The 19,775-nt window shown below is 50.4% G+C and overlaps 1 protein-coding gene across 4 annotated transcripts; it reads left to right on the forward strand.

Annotated features, from left to right (window-relative positions):
- Positions 1-2,528: 2,528 nt before the first annotated feature.
- Positions 2,529-18,062, forward strand: PLEKHB1 (pleckstrin homology domain containing B1). Of its 4 annotated transcripts, none has more exons than XM_070803872.1 (8): positions 2,529-2,552; positions 5,805-5,880; positions 7,247-7,399; positions 8,253-8,355; positions 9,454-9,493; positions 12,169-12,273; positions 16,178-16,277; positions 16,816-18,062. In XM_070803872.1, the coding sequence occupies exons 2-8, from the start codon at positions 5,844-5,846 to the stop codon at positions 16,950-16,952; spliced, it is 675 nt and encodes a 224-aa protein (XP_070659973.1). In that variant the 5' UTR covers positions 2,529-2,552; positions 5,805-5,843; the 3' UTR covers positions 16,953-18,062. The 4 variants fall into 4 exon arrangements, with proteins under 4 accessions (XP_070659973.1, XP_019831179.1, XP_019831176.1 ...); XM_019975620.2 differs by lacking the exon at positions 2,529-2,552 and adding an exon at positions 2,559-2,754; XM_070803873.1 differs by lacking the exon at positions 2,529-2,552 and adding an exon at positions 4,381-4,537.
- The last annotated feature ends 1,713 nt before the right edge of the window (positions 18,063-19,775 follow it).

The following is a 19,775-nucleotide window of genomic DNA, read 5'->3' on the forward strand; positions in this document are numbered from 1 at the left end:
CAGACATGACTCAACGACTGAGGATGCATGCATGCACATATGCAATGTTCAAAATAAGCAAATTCATACAAAGTAGTGGTTGCCATGGGACTTCCCTGGTGGTCTAGTGGCTAAGACTCCACGCTCCCAATGCAGGAGGCCTGGGTTCAATCTCCCGTCAGGAAACTAGATCCCATATGCCACAACTAAGACCCGGTGCAGCCAAATAAATAAATACTTAAACAACAGCAACCATAACCAAGTAGAGGTTGCCAGGGACTTGGGGGAAAGGGGATTGAGAGTGACCACTAGAGGATATAGAATTTCTTTGGGCTGCTCTTCACAGGCCTACAAGGCCTGTATTTGCCCAGCTTCAAGACTGAAGAAAGATCTGAGAGTCAGCAACAGAAACGCCAGTGGTTTAAGGTTGCGGGAGCTCACGTGTCTGAAACAAGGTCCTGAAGCAGTGCCCCACGGTGTGCGGCAGAAAATCGGCAGGAGAGGACCTGGGGGCAACCTTCACTCCAGAGGGGAAGGGAAGGTTACCAGTTACAGGTGAATTGGGCTCATTAGTTACCAGGGAAACCAGTAAAGGGCACACCCCTCACTGCCCCTTTGCTAAGAACAATCACCAGTTGGGGCCTGGGGCAAGTAGGTAGGAAGGTCCACGATTTGAGTGGTGAAGCAGGCACTGGTCAGGCAAGGGATGTACAGAGAGCAAGAGGACAGCCATCTTGGATGTCTTAACCATATAAGTTTCCTTTGAGGGTAATGAAAATGATATGTGAGAGTTCCTTGGTTGACTAGTGGTTAGGATTCAGGCCTTTCACTGCTGTGACCTGGGTTCAATCCCTGGTTGGGGGGACTGAGATTCCACAAGCCAAGAGGTGCAGCCAAAAAAAACAGAAAGAAAGAAAATGATCTGAGACTAAATAGTGGGGATGGTTGCACAACTCTGTGAATTTATCAGAATAGGGAATTGTGTACTTTAAAAGAGTGAACTTCATAATATGTAAATTATATCCCACTAAAATTATTATTAAACTTTTACATAAGAGGTTTTACTTTTGCTCCAGTTGCAGTTTGATATAAATCTCAGAATTTTTTTTAGTAAATAGAGATGATATAAATCATTCTCATTATATTACTTTCTAGAAAACGTGAGTCGTAAACTTTAATTTGATAAGCCAGCCCACTATTCTCTAAACAATATATTATCTGAGAGCTGTTCATCCACCAGAGACATTTGAAATAACAAAACACTTTCTCTCTGCCAATGGTTCTGTGTACCACAGTTACAACAGAAATGTAAACGTTACTTATCGGCTTGTTAGTCTTAACATATTTTAGTTGATTAAACAGTCTCTCAAAGCCATCACTGATGGAGCTATGATTCCTACTATGCTCTCAGCGCTTCTCGCTTGTCAGTTCATACTCTTTCCACTCATCTGCACAGCTGTGAACATTAAAAGCAATCTCAATATTAATCATCATAGCTTCAAGCATCTATGAAATCCCAAGAATTATAAGTAAAATGTGACACGTGTGTGCATTTTTTCCTGGGCAGAATACATTTATCAGGTTCTCAAAGAGAGTCATTGACCAGCATTTCAGAGATTGATGTCAGGTCATGCTGCGTTATGCAGCAGACGCGGGTTGGATCCCTGGATCGGGAAGATCACCTGGAGACAAAAACGGCAACCCACGCCAGTATTCGTCCCTGGAGAATTCCACGGACAGAGGAGCCTGGCGGACTACAGTCCACGGGGTTGTGAAGAGTCGGACATGACTGAGCGGTTAACACACATGCTGCGTTTAGAATTTGTAGTGGAATCTGTGGTTTTAGTTTGCCAAGCATCCCTTCCCTTTTTTCTTGTCATAGCACCGCCTCTTTGGTTGGGGAATAGGGAGACCTTCTTATGAATTCCACAATGATGCTGGAAAATCTTCTCTTTTCATCTGTTACTAAATCCAGAGAAGGTAATTTTGGAGCTGTCTGCACTGTTCCCTCACACCATCCTTCTATGAAGGAGCCACCCCAGGGGAGCAAGGAGAGCTGGGAAGAGCAGCAGCACCCAGATTCTCTGAGGTCAGCTTCACCTTTCCCTTCCTCCCCTCCATCCTTCTACAGAAGAGGCGGCAACTGTAGTCTGGAAAAGGTAGGGGTGGGATGGTTCATCCAGGACACAGGGATGCAAAGCGTGATTTGGGAGAACTGATTTCTGGGGCTGCACGAGGGGATGAGCTCCGGGGCAAGTAGGATCAGCCCTGGTGGATCCCTCAGCAAGGCGTGCAACTGCACGAAGGGCCGAGGTACAGGGTTAGCTGAGGTCAGGATTACAGAAACCCAGGAGCAAGACGGGGAAGCTTAAAGAGCCAAGCCGTGTCTCCAGGACCGGGGTGACGGCACGGTCAAGCCCGGCTGAAGGAACATTTAGCCCCGCCCCCGATCGAGAGGGGAGGGCGAGCCCCGCCTCCCACCCCGGGAATCTTACCGAGGCTAGTGCAACACCACTTCCGAATCATAGATGACTTGTTATCCGCGAACTGAAGGTCAAATAGGGGATCCACCGGTGAGCTTGGGGAGCGGACTGGAGAGAAAGGACGACTTTCTGTGGGAGCTGTGTGCCCCCTGTTGCCACCCCCGCCGGTTTCCACTTGGTAGCGCCTTCCTGATCCCCTTATCTCCAAGGCTCTTAGGGATATGCCCCCCTGCAGGAGCCTTCTGGGAAATGCTGCTCTGACGGCCCAGGAACCATGAGTCCTGCAGCTCCGGTAAGAGAGAGGTCTCTGGGACAGGACAAAGGACCCAGGGCAGGGTGGGTTCTGTTCTCAAGGGATCGTTCAGGCCTGGACAGTCTATCTTCTCTCGAATGACATCCTGGATCTGCTCCTAGGTGGGGCTTTGTGGGGTTGAACTATTCAAGGAAATGATCCTGGAGGAACAGACCGTGGTGGTAGATAAATAGTCTTCTCTTTCTAGTTGGGCCCCTTTCAATCCATTTTTGAGTGTCCTAGAAATGCCTTTCCAGGCCACAAATTGTACCACCTAGCTCCTCACCCAACCCCAACCCCAGTCACTATGTCATAAAGGCCCAGGCTCCTGAGCCTGTCTTCCAAGGCCTTCATGTTACATCCTTGCAACCCCTACAGCTTCATCACCCACCGATCCCCATGCCCTCCCACCCCAACCCCTGCACTCTGCTTTCCAAACACTGAAATACTAGATGCTTATTGTTGTTCAGTCACTCAGTCATGTCCAATTCTTTGCAACTCCATGGACTGCAGCACACCAGGCTTCCCAGTCCTTCACTATCTTCTGGAGGCTGTTGAAACTCATGTCCATTGAGTTGATGATACCATCCAACCATCTCATCCTTTGTTGACCCCTTCTCCTGCCCTCAACCTTTCTCAGCATCAGGGTCTTTTCCAGTGAGTCCTCTCTTCCCATCAGGTGACCAAATTATCAGAGCTTCAGCTTCAGCATCAGTCCTTCCAATGAATATTCAGGACTGATTTCCCATAGGATTGCCTGGTTTGATCTCCTTGCTGTCCAAGGGACTCTCAAGAGTCTTCTTTGGTACCACAATTTGAAAGCATCAATTCTTGGGCACTCAGCCCTCTTCATGGTCCAACTCTCACATCTGTACATGACTACTGGAAAAACCATAGCTTTGACTAGATGGACCTTTGTTGGCAAAGTGATGTCTCTGCTTTTGAATATGCTGTCTAGGTTTGTCATAGCTTTTCTTCCAAGAAGCAAGTGTCTTTTAATTTCATGGTTGCAGTCACCGTCCACAGTGATTTTGGAGCCCAGGAAAATAAAATCTCTGTTTCCATTTTTTCCCTTCTATTTGCCACAAAGTGATGAGACACTCATACTCATCCTTCAAGACCCTGCAGCCTCCTCTGGGAAGCCTTCCTGAACCTCTTCATCAAAGTCAAACTCTTCTTTCCCATTGTCAGATCATACTCTACTTTGTGTGTTTATGTTGGAACATAAACACTGTTGGAACATAAACACAGACTGGAAATTGGGAAATGAAGGGGCTTGTCGGATATTTCTTTGTGCCTTCTACTAATGCCCAGTGCCAGGCAACAAACTGAGTATCAAGAAAACATGGCAAAACTAGGAGCCTGGTTTTCTCCCTGTAGTTTTACATTTTTCCAGAAAATTAGAGCTCAAGATTCTTGGGGAAAAGTATTTCATGCTAAGTGAATGGACAACATAATGACAATAGCAAAATAAAATCACAGATGCAGCCTCTCACCTGTGCTCCGAGTGGGCACAGGGCTACCTCCCAGGAGAGGCTGTATAGGTCCCAGGTCTAGGCCTGCAGACTACAAGTCCCAGAAGGACTCCTGTCAGCCCGTCGCTACACGCCCCGCCCCCTCCCTGGGGGTGGGGCCCCGAGGCAGCTAGGCTCTGGGCTGCAGCGGGGAGAGTGAATTGCCCCAGGCACTCTGGGGCACTCAAAGCGCAGGCGCAGCGGGTTGGGCGGCAGCAGCATCAAGTAACCGGCCGTTTTGGCAGCAGCACCGCAACAGGTGTAGACAGGTGGGTGCATTAAGGGGGGCTGAAGAGGGAGTTTACACCTGGCCTTCTTGTCTGACCTATGTCAGAGCGTGAAGATGGGAGGGAGCGGCCAGAGAAGCAGGGACAAGGCGGGGCCTTCCACCCCAGGTGTGCCAGCCAGCCCTTGTGCTACGCAACAACAGGTGTGAGTTAGTGGGGGAGGGCACTTGGATTCCAATCCAAGCTCCATCACACAAGTACTGGACAGAGTTGCAGTGGGGCCCAAACTGTACATTGACTCACCTGGGGGTCTTTGAAGACTATCAGTGCTTACCTCCTGCCCTCAGACATTCTGATTTTATTGTTATGGGATATGGGCTGGATATTTGGGAGTTTTAAAAACTCCTACTGGGATAATGCTTAGAAGACAGGACTGCTGGGTGTGAATCCTGGCTCCACTGCTTAGAGTGACTGGACCTCTCCAGGCCCCAGTTTCCTGAAAATAGCAAGGAATATTGTGAGGTAATAGATGAAACCACTTTAGAAGTATACCTGGCATATAGTGCTCGATAAATCATAGTTGCTGTTGAACTATTCTGTGCACTTTGTAAATGGGTTCTTTGTGTGTGTGTGCTCAGGCGTGTCTGACTCTTTGCGACCCCCAGGGACTGTAGCCCGCCAAGTTCCTCTGTCCATGGAATTTTCCAGGCAAGAATACTGGAGTGGGTTGCCATTTCCTACTCCAGGGGCTCTTCCTGACCCAGAAATCAAAGCTGCATCTCCTCGTCTTCTGCATTGGCAGGTGGATTCTTTACCACCGAGCCATCTGGGAAACCCTGGTGGGGTTCAAATGTGAGGAGGGCTCTCTTATCATGAAAGTCCCTTGTTCACTGCCATGATTCTACTATTATCTGCTGCCAGCATTTCAATATTCCAGGGTTTCTAACATTTTCAGAGTTCCTCACTCCAGTCTCTACCTGCCTGATGGACACCCTTTTACAGATCTAGATGTGGAGGCTGGGAAAAGGGACTTGGTCAAGGTTATGGGGATGAGATTGGAATCCAAGCTTCTGACCCCCACCCCCACCCCATTGCAAAGTGTGGCTGCCCTGCTGACCCCACAAGCACAGTGCTCTCATTATGTGCCTGGAGCCAAGAATGGAGAGGAGACAGACAGGCTTGCCCTTGTTTGTTTATCCACACTCCCTTAAACCTTTCCTCAGTGGCTCCCCCAGGGAGGACCGGGGCGGGGGCTTTCTCAGGGGAGCTTTTGTGGAGCAGCTGATGAAGTCTGTGATCCCCCTGACAGGTTCCGCCTGACTCCACCCTGGAAAGTCCTTTTGAGGAAATGGCCCTGGTGAGGGGCGGCTGGCTGTGGAGACAAAGTGAGTGACCCTGGGCCAAGCCCTGTCCGTCCTGTACCTTATCTGGGGCCAGGGGTGAGGGAAGTGGCCTGTTGGAGCTGCACAGTGAACCCTTCTCTCAAGAAACCATGCCCTTTTTATCCTTCCCTCCTTTGTCCATACTCTTCTCTCTGCTGGGAATGTCCTTCACATTCCTGGCTGCTTAGTAAACCACTTATTTTTCAAGACCCAGCTCAGGTGTCCCTTTCTGAAAAGAGCCTTCTCTGCCTTTTCTCTGCTCCCCACCCCAGCCCCTGCTGTAGCACCAAGCTGGGTTAGCAGCTCTCTTTTCTGTTCCCAGTGCCTCACACATACCCCTCTTATAGCACTGCTCAATACTTCACCGTCCTTACCTGTGGGCCTCACCAGTCCCCTACCTGTACTGTCTCCGGACTGTGAGCGCCCCAAGTGCAGGGACTGGGTTTAACCCTCTGTGGCCCAGGGCTAGCCACAGAACAAGGCACAGAACAAAATGAAAAATGCCTCTGTTCTGAAGAATTTGTAAAGTTCTAAGAAGCTCTCTTAGTCTTTACCCTTTCCTGTTAAGATTTCCAGTCTCGAAATGTCTACAGCTAAGGGATCGGGCTTCCAGATCCACCTCCGACCAGAGTCATGGTCTGAATAAGAGCTGTCCTGGGCTAGGAGCTCCCTGATACCCCATGACCCATCCTCAGTTCATTCAGTCCAGCAAACACTGAGTCCAGGTCCTGCTGGGTTCTAGGACCCGTGAGGTGAGCTATGGACAATCCCTCTGCTCTCCATTTGGCAGAAGAAACAGACGCTACACAAATGACTGTCCCCCGGGGCCTTTGTTTTTAAAGTACACAATAACTGTACAACCCTCAGCAGAATGGATGCAATGGAAACTGAAGGTTTCCTTAAGGCAAGCCTGTGACGACTAGTTTTCTATTAATTCTTGCATAAATCCTATTCTGCATTCATACAAAAACAACTTAATGCTTTTTCTCTGACAAACTGTACATATAGAAACAAATGTTCAATTGGACATGAACTTAAACATGTTCAGTTGGACATGTGGAGGTGTTCCTATCACATGTCTTGAGATACTTAAAAGATTTCCAGCCTCCCCCAAGGAAGGAATCAGATCATTCATTTACCATTCAGCACATGTATGGAGCCTTGACTATGTTGTTAGGCCCAATGAGAGGCAATGGGTGAGCAAGACAGAGAGAGGCCCTGCCATCATTTTAGGGAGCAGACAGACAAGGAAGGGGTGATTACAACACTGGGGGCTGGAGATAAGGGGATGCTGGGAGCCCACCCATGGCTCCTACCCCCACTCAGGCTCTGTGATCAGCCCGTATTGTGGGTCTGGAATATCACACAGGCTCCATCCTCCGCCGCTGGAAGCGGAACTGGTTTGCCTTGTGGCTGGATGGGACCCTGGGCTACTACCACGATGAGACTGCCCAGGATGAGGAGGACCGCGTGCTCATCCATTTCAACGTCCGCGACATAAAGATCGGCCAAGAGTGCCACGGTGAGCCTCTTTCTCTCTGTGACTACAGGCTCGGCCCTCCCACTGTGTCTGAGAACACCTGCCATTCTCAGGTGGAAGGCTCTTTGCAGCTTTCAGAGGCCTTCCACAGACAGCTTCTGGGCCTCTACCAAATCCAATTCATGTGGTGTAAGTTAAGAAATGAGTTCCTTCCTGAGTTCCTACTGCTGCTGCTAAGTCACTTCAGTCGTGTCCGACTCTGTGTGACCCCATAGATGGCAGCCCACCAGGCTCCCCCATCCCTGGGACTCTCCAGGCAAGAACACTGGAGTGGGTTGCCATTTCTTTCTCCAATGCATGAAAGTGAAAAGTGAAAGGGAAGTCGCTCAGTCGTGTCTGACTTTTTGCGACCCCATGGACTGCAGCCTACCAGGCTCCTCCGTCCATGGGATTTTCCAGGCAACAGTACTGGAGTGGGGTGCCTGTGCTGAACCTGGGCCCTATGCTAGGTTCACAGAGGTGAGTCAGACCCAGTTCCTGCCCTCTCCAGTGCTAGGAATGGGAAAAAACGAAATGAAATAAGAAGACTCAGAGAACTTAAGTGACTGGCTCAGAGTTACCCAGCAAATATCCCTGACCAAGGCTTAGATCATAATTTTAACAGGGAAACTGGGAGAGAGATGTACCTAGCTAGGGAAGCAGGCAATGTGGAAAGGTGGAAGGGTCTAAAGAGTTGAGTAAAATCCCAAGGAAAGTATGTGTGAGATCAGAGGAGGTCAGCAGTGGCCAGTTAACAGGACCCAGAGAAGTCAGTTCCTGTTCTTGTTCCCGGTTTGTTGGGGAGACTCGGGGCCTGTGCCCTGTGGAAACCCCATACGTGTGTGTCCGCCTTTAGATGTGCAGCCCCCAGAAGGCCGGAGCCGAGATGGCCTGCTGACTGTGAACCTGCGGGAGGGCTCCCGCCTGCACCTGTGTGCTGAGACCAGAGATGACGCCATGTGAGTCACTCCCAGGAGACGATGGGGTGGTGTCTCGGGAACATGACCAATGACTTCCTCCTCACTGAGCCGCTAGCACCCTAAAGGTAGTAAAGCAGGACAAAGACCAGTGAGCGTGGTGGTTCAGTGGAGGCTGGGCAGAGTGGGTTCGAATGACTTGCGGTGACTGGTGTGGTATCCAGTAAACTGCTGACATGGTCCACGATGAATTCAAGACTGTTGTGGGGAGCAGTGTGTGCACAGCTGCCTCAGGTGTGGCCCCTGGTCATTCCTCAGGGTCAGGTATCTAACAGCCTCTGAGGTAAGCCCTCACTTGGGGTGATACACGGGAACACACAGCCCTGTGGCATCTTCAGAGAGCCCTCCTCTCATTCCCTTCTTAGAAGATGGCCTGGGGTGGGGGTACTCTGATCTGAGGGATAGACCCTAACGTGCCTAACAGGTAGCCCGTGGGGCGCCCTGTGTTGGATGCAGGTCCATACTGCGAGAGCCTGGGTGTGTCTTCCTCAGGCGCCTTTTGCTCACTCACATTCTTTCCCTTCCTACTCTCTGGCAGAGGGTCAGTTGGCCTTCATGCTGTAGGAGAGTGAAAGAGATGGGATGTGTGGGAGCAGGGGAAGCCGAGCTCGGGGTGGACAAAGCACAGAGCCTCCTTGTCCACCCCAGCCAGGTGCCATGGCAACCAACAAAGGCTCAATTGTCCGGTGTCCACTAGGCATTCCCGGGGCTCTGGGGTCAGTTTGTAGGTTTGGGATGTGGAGGTAGGCTGCAGCCAGAGGACCAGCCTAGGCATGTCAGAATCTGAACCACTAAAGGACCACCCAAGCCCAACTGTCTTTTGTCTAGATGGGAAAACTGGAATCTCCCCAGCGGTGAGGAGACTATGGAATAAGAGTTATAGAACTGCAGCAGCTTAGCTGGGGGCTTGCTGTGTGACTGGGGCAGCTGAGGGGGTCCCCTTTGTCTTCCCAAGGGAGTGAAGAGGATCTCCCCCTTCACAAGGGACTGGGGCTAGAGGAGGGGTAGGGTCTAAAATGTGGGGCCCAGTCTCCCTTCTTCTGCACTCCCTCCTCACGGTCTCGTGGGTTTGCGTTGCAGAGCATGGAAGACGGCACTGCTGGAGGCGAACTCCACGCCGGTGAGCCCCCCTCCCTCCCTGTCTCCTCCCCACCGCTACTTGCCATGGAATCATGGGTGACTCAGACTTAGTCTCCACCTGCCAGCAGTTCTCAGTTTCCGTATATGTGAGTGAATAGACTTGTGCAGACTCAGAGGCCCTGAGTCCCAAGTGGAAAAGGACAGAAGACGGCCAATGGGTGAATCAAAGATATTCACCAAAAGATTTGGAGGAGGGAGAGAGAGGCCTCCAAGAAGGCTTGTTGAAGGGGGTGGCATGTGAGCAGGAGGAAAGGAACTATCTTTTATTCAGCAACTATTATGTGTCAGGTGTGGTATAGTTGTAATACCAGCTACTCTCATAGCCTTCCTGTGAGGTTGGGATTATTGTTCCCTCTCTGCAGATGATAAGGTTGAGCTTTATTTATTCACATAACAAATATTTACTGAGTTCCTACTATGTGCCAGGCACTGTGCCAAGGACCATAATCAGAAGGTAGCAGAGGAGATGTGGGCCCTGCCCTCCTGGACTCAGCCTAGTGGGGAGCTAGATGTGAAGTCACAAGTTAGAGTTAGTGGTTCCACCGCAGTGACGGGAGCTGCTCAGACAGAGACGGCAGAGTGCATTCAGTGTGCATCCACCGTGATGGCCTGATCCAGGTGGGAGTCCAGACAAGGCTTAAGATGAGACCTGAAGGATAAGAGATCAACTGAGTGAAAGGGGTGGGGTGAAGGGAACAGCTTTCCAGGCAGAGGGAGCTGCAGGTGCAAGGGCCCTGGGAAAGGTCATGATGTTGGCAAGTTGACAAACAGAAGGAAGGCTGGGGTGACTGCAGCTCAGGGAGCTAGAGAGCAGCTGGAGAAGGAGGGTTAGCAGGCCAGGCACGAAAAGCTGCGTTAAGGATAGGGGTTTCTGCTGAGAACACTGGAAGTCAGTGAAAGTTTTAAAAAGACCAGACTTGTAGTTTTAAAAAGATAGTCTAGCTGCTAGGTAGGGAATGGACTGAAGAAGGTCAAAGTGGATGCCCAGAGATCTGTTAGAAGGCTGGGACAGGTGCAGGGCATCTGGCTGGGGGTCTGGACTAAGGCCTTGCTGGCAAAGACAAGCTGATGAGGACAAGACACATTTAGAAGGTGGAGTCAACAGAGCTCAGTGACTGACGGAGGTGAGGTTTTGAGGAGCTGCCCAAAGCCCCCAGCTCTAAGGTGGCCCAGCCTGGCCTCAGCCCCCATCTGCCTGACCCCAGACTCTGTGCCTGCTCCTTCTACCTGTGGCACAGTAGAGCCCCTTCTCATCTGGAGAAAAAGTCTGCTGGGAAGTGGCAGGGAAGACTGGAACGCATTTAGAAACTCCCTTAGCATCTGCCTGCTGAGGGCTGGGCATTGTGCTTGAGGACCTAGCATCCACTGTATCAGTTAATCTTCAATAAGAAAAAGGAGGGGCTGGTATTCTTAGTCCGATTTTACAGATAGGGGAGCTGAGATTCAGAGGGGAATTGGCTTGTCCAAAGTCTCACGGTCGTAAATCAGTGGAAGAACCTGTATTGGAACCTAGGTCAGTGAGATTTTGAGGGAAGGGAATTATCCACAGAAGGAGCTACATGAGCAAAGGTGGGTAAGTGGCACGTGCAAATGTGTTTATGAAGACACGTATGTCTAAAGGCCAGGAGTCTGGCCTGGCTGGAGGATAAAGCGTGGAGGGAAAGAAACAGGAGACGTGACCTCTGAGGAGCCACATCACAAACGCCTTGAAGTCCAGGAAGGATGTGAACTTTATCCCGAGGGCTGTGGGGAACTATAAAGGGCATTAAGCAGGGGGGCTGTGGTCAGGCTTTGGGGAGCAGACTCAGGCTCTGGGTAGAGGCTGTATAAGAGGAGGCTGGGGTGGTGGTCAGCTGGGTAGAGTTACCTGGCTCTGAGCTCCAAATCTGGCTGAGGCAGGGCACACCCGTCGTCCCACCCAAGAGGGTCAGAAAGAAGGAGTCGAGGGCTGGCCGTCTGCACTCTGTGACTCTGTGAAGCTGCCTGTCCCTTCTCTGCGCCCACCTTCCTGCTGCTCTGCTTCCTCCATCTCTCTGCTCCGACCTCCACTCCACCTCCCACCTCTACACGCATGTACACGCACACCTCCCTCTGGTCCCTACGCTTGCTCGAACTGGGTGTATTTGTGCCTCTGTGTCTTTGTACCAGTGTCTGCCCACCTCTGAGTGTTCACGCCTGTGTCTGTCTGTCCTGTACCTACATAGGAGTGACGTCTGCTTTGTCCCTCTATATCCTGAAGGTTTATACCCTACAGTGGGTGGAGGTTCCAGGAGGAGCCCCTGACTCTGGCTGTTGCAGGGAACACAGGGGTGGGGGGCACAGTCATGGGTGATGGGTGCAGGTGGACGGGTCAGTGATGGGAGCTATCTGTACTCCCTGGAGACTGGGAGCCTCAGCGGCCTGGAACAGGTGAAGGTGGGCCAGTTCTGCAAAGACACTACTGATCCTTCTTCTCTGTGTAACTTCGGCAATTTCACCACCTCTTCTGAGCCCCCCACCATTACCATGGGCTGAAGAAGAAGAGGATAGCTGTTCCCTTGCCCAGCTGGCAGAGGGCTTTGCTAGGGCCTATGAGGAGCTTTGAGTCTCTCCAGATGTAGAGGGCCTCTGACACCCCCCCTTCCTCCCCTTCTTGGGTTTCTGTGGCTTGAGCAGGCCCCAGCTGGAGCCACCGTCCCTCCCAGGAGCCGCCGGGTTTGCCCCAAGGTCAGGTGTGTGACCCGCTCGTGGAGCCCCTGTAAGGTTGAGAGGCGGATCTGGGTAAGTGCTGGTTCAGCCCTCCCTGCCACCATTCTGGCCACCAGGATGTGCCTCCCGAAGTGGCCCAGCCACATCCCCTCCCTGCTCACAAACATTCCATGGCTCCCAACCATTCGTAGGACAACCAACCCTGCTTTCACGGCCCCTGGGATCTGGCCTGGGCCAGACTTGCTACCTTGTCTTGCTCATCCCCTGTGCTCCAACTGCTCTGCTCTATCCTCTGCTCCCAGCTGTGCCAGCCCTTTTTCTGCTCTCCAGCCTCGGTATATGCTGCCCTCTCTGCTGCAAAGACCTTTACTTTCCTTACTCACCTGACAAAATCCTCCAAGACACCCTGCAAAGACTGCCAGCTCCTCAGGGAGGACTCCCAAACCTCCAGGCATTGTCACCCCCTCCTACCGCACTAGTGCTTGGTACTGTCTTCATTCCGCCTGATTTCTAGTTCCTTCACTTCTGTCTCTAGTCTCCCACGAGACCTGCAGCTTCCTTCAGGGCAAGAATTGGGTTAGGTCAGCTCTGCCCCTTGGGAGCCTGGCACAATGCTAGGTATACAGCAGGTGTGCAATGAGTGCTCAGCGATGGGGGCAGTCTATTTTGACTCTCCTACTCCTGGTGCATGAAGGTGGGGCACAAGAAGGCCCCAGTGAGTGTTCACTTAATGGGCAAATGAATGAATGAAGAAAGGGAGAAAGGAAGGAGTAAAAAATAACCTATTATGGCCTCACTACTGCATATTATAATTTAGTCCGTGTCTGTCTCCCTGCCACACACCCCAGCCAGTGTTTCCAGAAAGCAGGATTTGGGGACGAATCCTCTCTCTGTCCCCAGTGCTCAGCCTGGCATGAGGTGGGTGCAGCGAGGGGGCTTGGGTTAGAGTACCTGTGGTCAACCGTGAACTTTTCTGACACAGTGACGCTCAATGTAGCTGTGCGTTAGAATCGCTTAAGGACTTAAAAATAGTGCAAATGTTCAGATCCTACCTCTGGATGTTCTAATTGTGTAGTTCTGGGGTGACGCCTTGGAAATCTGTGGTTTCAGAAATTTCTCCAGACAATTCTGATGTGCAAAACCACTGAGCCCAGCAGTGCTAGCATCACCTGGCTGCACAGATGTGACTCTGCTGGATTCTCACTGTGCCTTGGGAGTGGGCAGTGTAGGAAAGACTGTCCTCATTTATAGATGAGAAGACTGAAGCTCTGAGAGGTTATCTAACATGACTGGGAGCACTTAATTCATCAGTGATTCCCAGCCCAGAATTCTAAGGCATCTATGGGTAAGACATCCTCATACCCAAACTAGGCTACAAACTGTTTCCAGTGGAGATGCCTAAAAATAGAATTTTAAAAGCTATAAACCTACGCATACACAACAGCTTTTCCTTTTTTCCCCGTTTGTGTGTCCTTTTTTCTAGTCTTCTTGAGTTATAATTGACATATAACATTGTCTTAGTTTAAGGTATACAACATGATTTGATATATTTGTATACTGTAAAATGATTATTAATGTACAACAGCTTTTCTGAGGGGAGGGGTCTATTTGTCTGTGATCTCCTGACTGACCCTGTCCCCACCTACAAAAGGGGCTGGACCTGTGGAGAGGGAGAGGATCTGGGGTCAAACCCTTAGGGTCTGCCTGGGAGGTCTCTGGAGAGTCCCCTGCCCCGTTGCCAGGTGATTCACATGAGTTTACCTCTGGGCCTCTTAGGCATGGAGGATGGAAACAAATGCCCCACAGAGACATGAAGTGGTGTTTTCCACTTTCTTCAGGGCCTGGGAGGGTCACTGGCTCACAGTGCAACTGCAGGGCAGATGTAGGCTCTGGACCTCAACTTCCTGACCAGTAAAACTGGGGATCTGAGAGCTTAGATCTCTTTAGTCCCTTCTAGGCTTAGAGCTCAGATCCTGGTCACCCCCAGCAGAAACCCCTATTGGGTCACCCTTGGGGAAGGAGCACAGCAGGGAAGTCATTTGGGACTGAGCCTTGTTTGTCTGAGCCTTCTGCATTGCTCTGGGTCTGGTCATTGTCCCTAACTTGAAATTGGACTTAAGAATTGGGTGACTCTGTATTTGACTTGAGATAAATTCAATATATTATACACGTGCCATATTCTAGTCAGGCCTATTTTTAGACCCAGGTGGTGGTGGGAGTGTTTTCCTCAAGTATGATGGGAGAAACACCTCACAGGGATACCAACAATAAAACCACAGAGTGGTTGGTGCTGTGATGAGGGAAGTCTAAGGGCTGTGGGTGCCCCAGATGGGGCCCTAACAAAACCTGAGGTTCAGAGAGAGTGATATGTTGAGTTGAGTATGAAAGACAAGTTAGGTAGTTGAATAGAAAAAGATGAGAAAGGCATCCTCATCAAAGAGAAATGGCATAGATATTTGAAATCACAAGGTGTACTTGGAGGACTTCTCCTTACAACCAAACTTCTTGAAAGAGATGTCATGATATGTTGACTCCATCCCTCACCTCTCAACCATTCTTCAATCCTCCATAGTCTGGCTTCTTCCTCGAACAACTCCTCTGAAATGTGTTTTCAAGGTCACCCACAATTTCCAAGATGCCAAAACCAATGGCTTATTCTCTTGGTACTGGACAAGAGAATGGACAGAAGAGCATATTTCGAAGATAAAATCATGAGATCCGGTGATAATGTGATGTGGGAGATGTGTGTGAAGACAAAAGTGCCAGCCTGCCGTCTTGGTTTAAGTGTACAGTGGTGGCGTTTACAGAAAAGCATTTACACAAGAGCAGGTTTGGGGGGATAAAAGGATGATGGAATTACTTTGAGATGCATTAAGTTTGGACACCTGAGCTTCCAAGGGACCACCTGGACCATTTAGGTGGAAAGCTCAGAAATGTAAGGTGCAAAGGGGCTAAGAAGAGGGAGCCAGAAGAGAAGGGGATGCTGCCCCCTCTTCAGGTCTGTTCCCTTTGGGTAAAATGAGGGTCTTTTAGGAACTTAGGGTCTTTAGGAACTTAGGAACTTTAGGTCTTTTAGGAAATTAGGAACTTCTGTTTAATTCAGCTTATATTTATTACTCCATGCTAGTCACTAGGCCCTGATGGCAATACAAATGAATTAAAGTCATTGCCTATAGCTCATGTCAGGGGTGCAGGCAGGAGACATCAGGAGGAAGGCCAGGAACACGAGGCACAAGCATAGGTCACAGAGAACTCAGGAAGAAAGGATTTTTTCTGAGACCAGAAGGTCTTCCTGGAGTGGGTGACCTTTGAGTCAGGCTTTGAGAAATTGATAAAAATCTAATGAGGGAGGGAAGGTGGACTTCTATTTCTCCTTCCCAGAGAGAATGCTGACTGTTCTCTGAGCCTACATCCCTGGCTGTGTGGTAGAGTGGAGAACAATGCCTGCTGTAAGGACAAGAGGAAATAACATATTATTTCCTCCCTCAGGGCCTGGAACGTGATGGATGATGCTTAATTATGCTTTAGTTACTTCTCATCTCTATCCTTCCTTTCCCTTCCTTCCTCCACACCCCTCTTTTATTTCCTTGGCCTTGTCCAGGCCCTCTCTCCATGACTAGGAGAGTAGAGAAATCCATTGGTTTTCTCCAAGTGTGACCACTGGAAAGCTGCTATTTGCTAGCAAATAATAGCAAATCTATCAAAGGAAGTAGGGAGCCATGGAGAATTTTTGATCAGGGGAGTGCTAGGTAGGAAAACCGGGGCAGGAAAATGGTATCACTGGGAGCTGAAGTTTTAGATAACAGTCTTGTGGGGAGGTGGGGCTTTTCTTCAGGAGATTGCTGGTATCTGGAGGTCCATTTCTAAATTTGGCGGGGTGGCGCTGTGGGCCTAGAAGGGTGTGAACCAGGTGTGAGGGGTAGGGGACCAAAGCCTGGCCCAGATCTCTGGCAGCTGACCAGGCAGGGCTTCCCAGGTGCGTGTCTACAGCCCGTACCAGGACTACTATGAGGTGGTGCCCCCCAACGCGCACGAGACCACGTATGTCCGCAGCTACTATGGACCGCCCTACGTGGGTAAGTCTCTGGCCACCCTTGCCCCTGCCTATATCCCCACCCACGGTCTGTCAGTCGGAACCAGGCCCCACCCTTCCCAACGGGACCCTCTGCAAGGCCCTCCCCATCCCATAAATCCGAACAGCCCTGAGATGAGAGCCCCTCCCCACTCCGAGCGGACCTCTTCCCTAGGCCGGCCCCTATTCACTGGCTGCCCAGCAATACCCGTTCCTGAGTTGGTAGCGACCCCTGGTGGCTGATGCTGGAGACGCGGCCTCCCCTCACTCCAGGGTCTAGCGGTTGGGAAGGCCCATCCTCGGGTGTGGTCCAGAGATTCTTAAGAGACCCCGCGGTTTCTCCGCCGGTCCACCCTAACCCCATGGTCCCAGAATGCCCGTAGCAGATCCAGGGAATAGAAGCCGTGGGGACAGAGCGCGCATCCTTCCTGTTTGAAGGCCTCAGTTTCTCCGACTGGAGAGTGGGCTCGGGACCTAGTGGAAGGAGGCGGATGATCTCTCTGCTCTCAAGCCCGCGGCCCTCACAGGTTTTCTCTCTGCAGGGCCTGGAGTGACGCACGTAGTGGTGCGGGAGGATCCCTGCTACAGCGCGGGCGCCCCCCTGGCCATGGGCATGCTTGCGGGAGCCGCCACAGGTGCCGCACTTGGCTCGCTCATGTGGTCGCCCTGCTGGTTCTGAGCCCTGGACCCTGCGCACAGACCAAAAAGACCCCCTGTCTCTTTGGTCCCACCTTTCACTAGCCAAGCCCTCTCCCACTTTGGAAGCTATTATCCCAGGCACAAACATAGCTCAAAATCCTTCTATCTACTGCTAGACATTCCAGAAATCCATTATAGACATTTGGATATGTTTCTCCCAAATACACCAGGACACAGAAAACGCAACTCATGGGGCTTCAAGTTCCTCAGTCACTGGTGACACAAGAATCAGGTTCTTTCCTCTGGCAGCTCCAGGCTTGGTGGGGGCAAACAGGAGTAAAGAAACACTTGACAAAGTGGAGTTATCAGTCTTTTGACAGTATGAGGGCAAAGAGTGAGGAAGGTAGGCTAGGACTGTAGTTGTTGGCAAGAGTCCAGAGCTGTGAACATAATGGCATGTCTGAAGAATCGGAAGGGAGTCATTTGGGCTGGAGTGTGGGCAGGGGCCAGATCATGATGGTCCTCCAGGCTAAGAAGGTGCTGAGTGAGGGGGAGATGTGAGCCTTTTGGAGGGAAGTTTCATGATTGCACTTATAATGAACATATTGCCTGTTTTAATACCCTAAGACTCCCTGAATTTAGCCCCATTCTTCCCACTGCTAGATTTCTGGGTCCCTTGTTCCTTCAATGCTCAGAAAGCCCCTTCCATGTCAGGGTACTTGGGGCAGCAATTGAGCTGAACCTGAGGTCCCCTTGCTAGGGAGCAGGTGAGCTGTCTTTGTGACTTGCTCCTAGGTTGGTGCCTCCATCAATAAATGATTTTCTACTCCCGAGGAGGTTGGCCCTCTATCCATAGCTGTGGCTATCACCATCTCAGGCTCTGTCCCTTGCTTCACTCTGGGAGAGATGGCAGTGTTCACCTCTGGGACCTGATCCATCTTTGTCTCAGTCCAGGAGGCCCCACATGTGCCTCCTGGAAGGTGGCCCAGCAGTCTCATTTGGTCCCCTTCTAGTCTCCTCTCCCATCCTGTCCCAGTCACTAGCAGAAATGCTAACATTCCTGCCCAGTAGCCAGAGTAGCGTGCTAAAATTCCCTTGTAGATAGGGGCTCCGGCTGCTGTAGAAACTAATAAAGGTGTGGTTGGCTCTAGCCCTGACTCTGGCTTTGTTTGTTCCCCCAAGGTGCCCTGTCTCCCTGAGACATTTCCATGACTCAGCACTGACTAGTGCCTTCTCTGGTATAGTGAGAAGAGTGTGGATTCTGAGGTCAGGTAGAACTGGTGGCAGCATGTTAGCTGCCATGAGGAATTTGGGGGGCAAGTCACTTGACTGTTCTGGACCTTGCTTTCCTACTATAAGCTGGCAGGTTGAAGTTGGCCATCCTTGAGGGCTTGACAGGAGAGGTTGCCTGAGAATCTCTGTCATCTGAGCTGATGCATGATCCAGGCCATGCCCTGCCTGTCTGAGCATCCTGTGGTATTGGGTAGGGTCTTTTCCAGTAGGTTCCCATCCTTCTAGAACTGAGACAATGAGTTGTACTCATAAGACAAGGTGCCTACGGAAGGAAACAACCATCTTAAATCAGGTTTTTTGAGGCTGTTACGTAACAGAAATCCCCTTTCTCAAACTGATTTAAGCCAGAGAAGGGAAAATATAGGGGGCTTCCGTGGTGGCTCAGATGGTAAAGAATCTGCCTGCAATTCAGGAGATCCGGATTCAAAAGATCCCCTGGAGAAGGAAATGGCAACCCACTCCTGTATTCTTGCCTGGAGAATTTCATGGACAGAGGAGCCTGGCAGGTTACAGTCCATGGGGTCGCAAAGAGTCGGACATGACTGAATGAGTAACATACACACACACAAGCGAAAACACTGGGCCTCAAACCTGAGAACCCAGAAACTGTGTGGTCCAGGTACATGAATATTATCACTTAAACTTTGCTTCGTTTCCATCTTTACAGCCACTGAATCTACTGTGATCTGGAAAAGATGGTCTAAAACAACAGAGTTTAGAGAGCAGGTCTGGGGTAGTCTCCCACAGGAAATTTAGGGCACTGTTTCCAGAAGTAGATGAATAAGCGAGAGCTGGGAGGCAAAAATATCAGGTGTCCAACTCAGTTATGTTTCCAGACATGAACTTAAGAGGGATACATAAACAAATAGCAATGATTCCATGAAGTAAGATAGGAACATGGAACAGTAGAAGCTCTGAGGAAGAGGTGTCCAGCTGTGCCGAGGAGACTGGCTTTGAGATAGGAAGTGAAAATTTAGGGTGAGCCTTGAAAGGTGAGTGGGAGTTTGCAAACAGAAAGGAAAAACAACAGATAGAAGAAACGGCGTGCAAAGGCCTAAAAACACTTTAGATTTGAGAGTACTGAGAAATTCAGGCAATGGTCGGATGTCACAGCAAGTTGCGTGATGAGAAGGGGTAGTAGGTGGGCCAGGTTACTGAGGACCTCCCCCAGCCAGGGCGAGAAAGATGCAGATGGATGTTCCAGGTGAGTGGATTCTTTACCATCTGAGCCACTAGGGCTTCCCTTACTTCAAAATCTCCCCATTAATGATTGCAGCATGACTTAATCTTCCAGTTGTTCACTAGACAATTATTAAATTATTCACACACATATTAAGACAAACATTCATTCTCACAGACACCTCAGTTTGATCTGAAGGTGGCTGGCCTAAGGATCACATCTGGCCCACATATTGTTTTATCTGGTCACCACAGTGGTTTTTTAAAGTTTCAAATTAAAATGTGATGTCACGACATACCCAACTAAATGACTAAAGGTGAAAAAGACAACATTAAATACTGATGTGGAACACCCCTCGGAATCTCATATAAGTGGAAACTGGTGTAGCTG

Source organism: Bos indicus, chromosome 15, assembly GCF_029378745.1.
Source record: "Bos indicus isolate NIAB-ARS_2022 breed Sahiwal x Tharparkar chromosome 15, NIAB-ARS_B.indTharparkar_mat_pri_1.0, whole genome shotgun sequence".
NCBI classification, from domain to species: Eukaryota; Metazoa; Chordata; class Mammalia; order Artiodactyla; family Bovidae; genus Bos; species Bos indicus.

Bases quoted from the DNA above. Each gene is read 5' to 3' on its own strand.
- PLEKHB1 (XM_019975620.2), top strand. The intron at 7,400-8,252 runs GTGAGCCTCTTT...GTCCGCCTTTAG, and splicing joins GATCGGCCAAGAGTGCCACG to ATGTGCAGCCCCCAGAAGGC. The intron at 16,278-16,815 runs GTAAGTCTCTGG...TTCTCTCTGCAG, and splicing joins CTATGGACCGCCCTACGTGG to GGCCTGGAGTGACGCACGTA.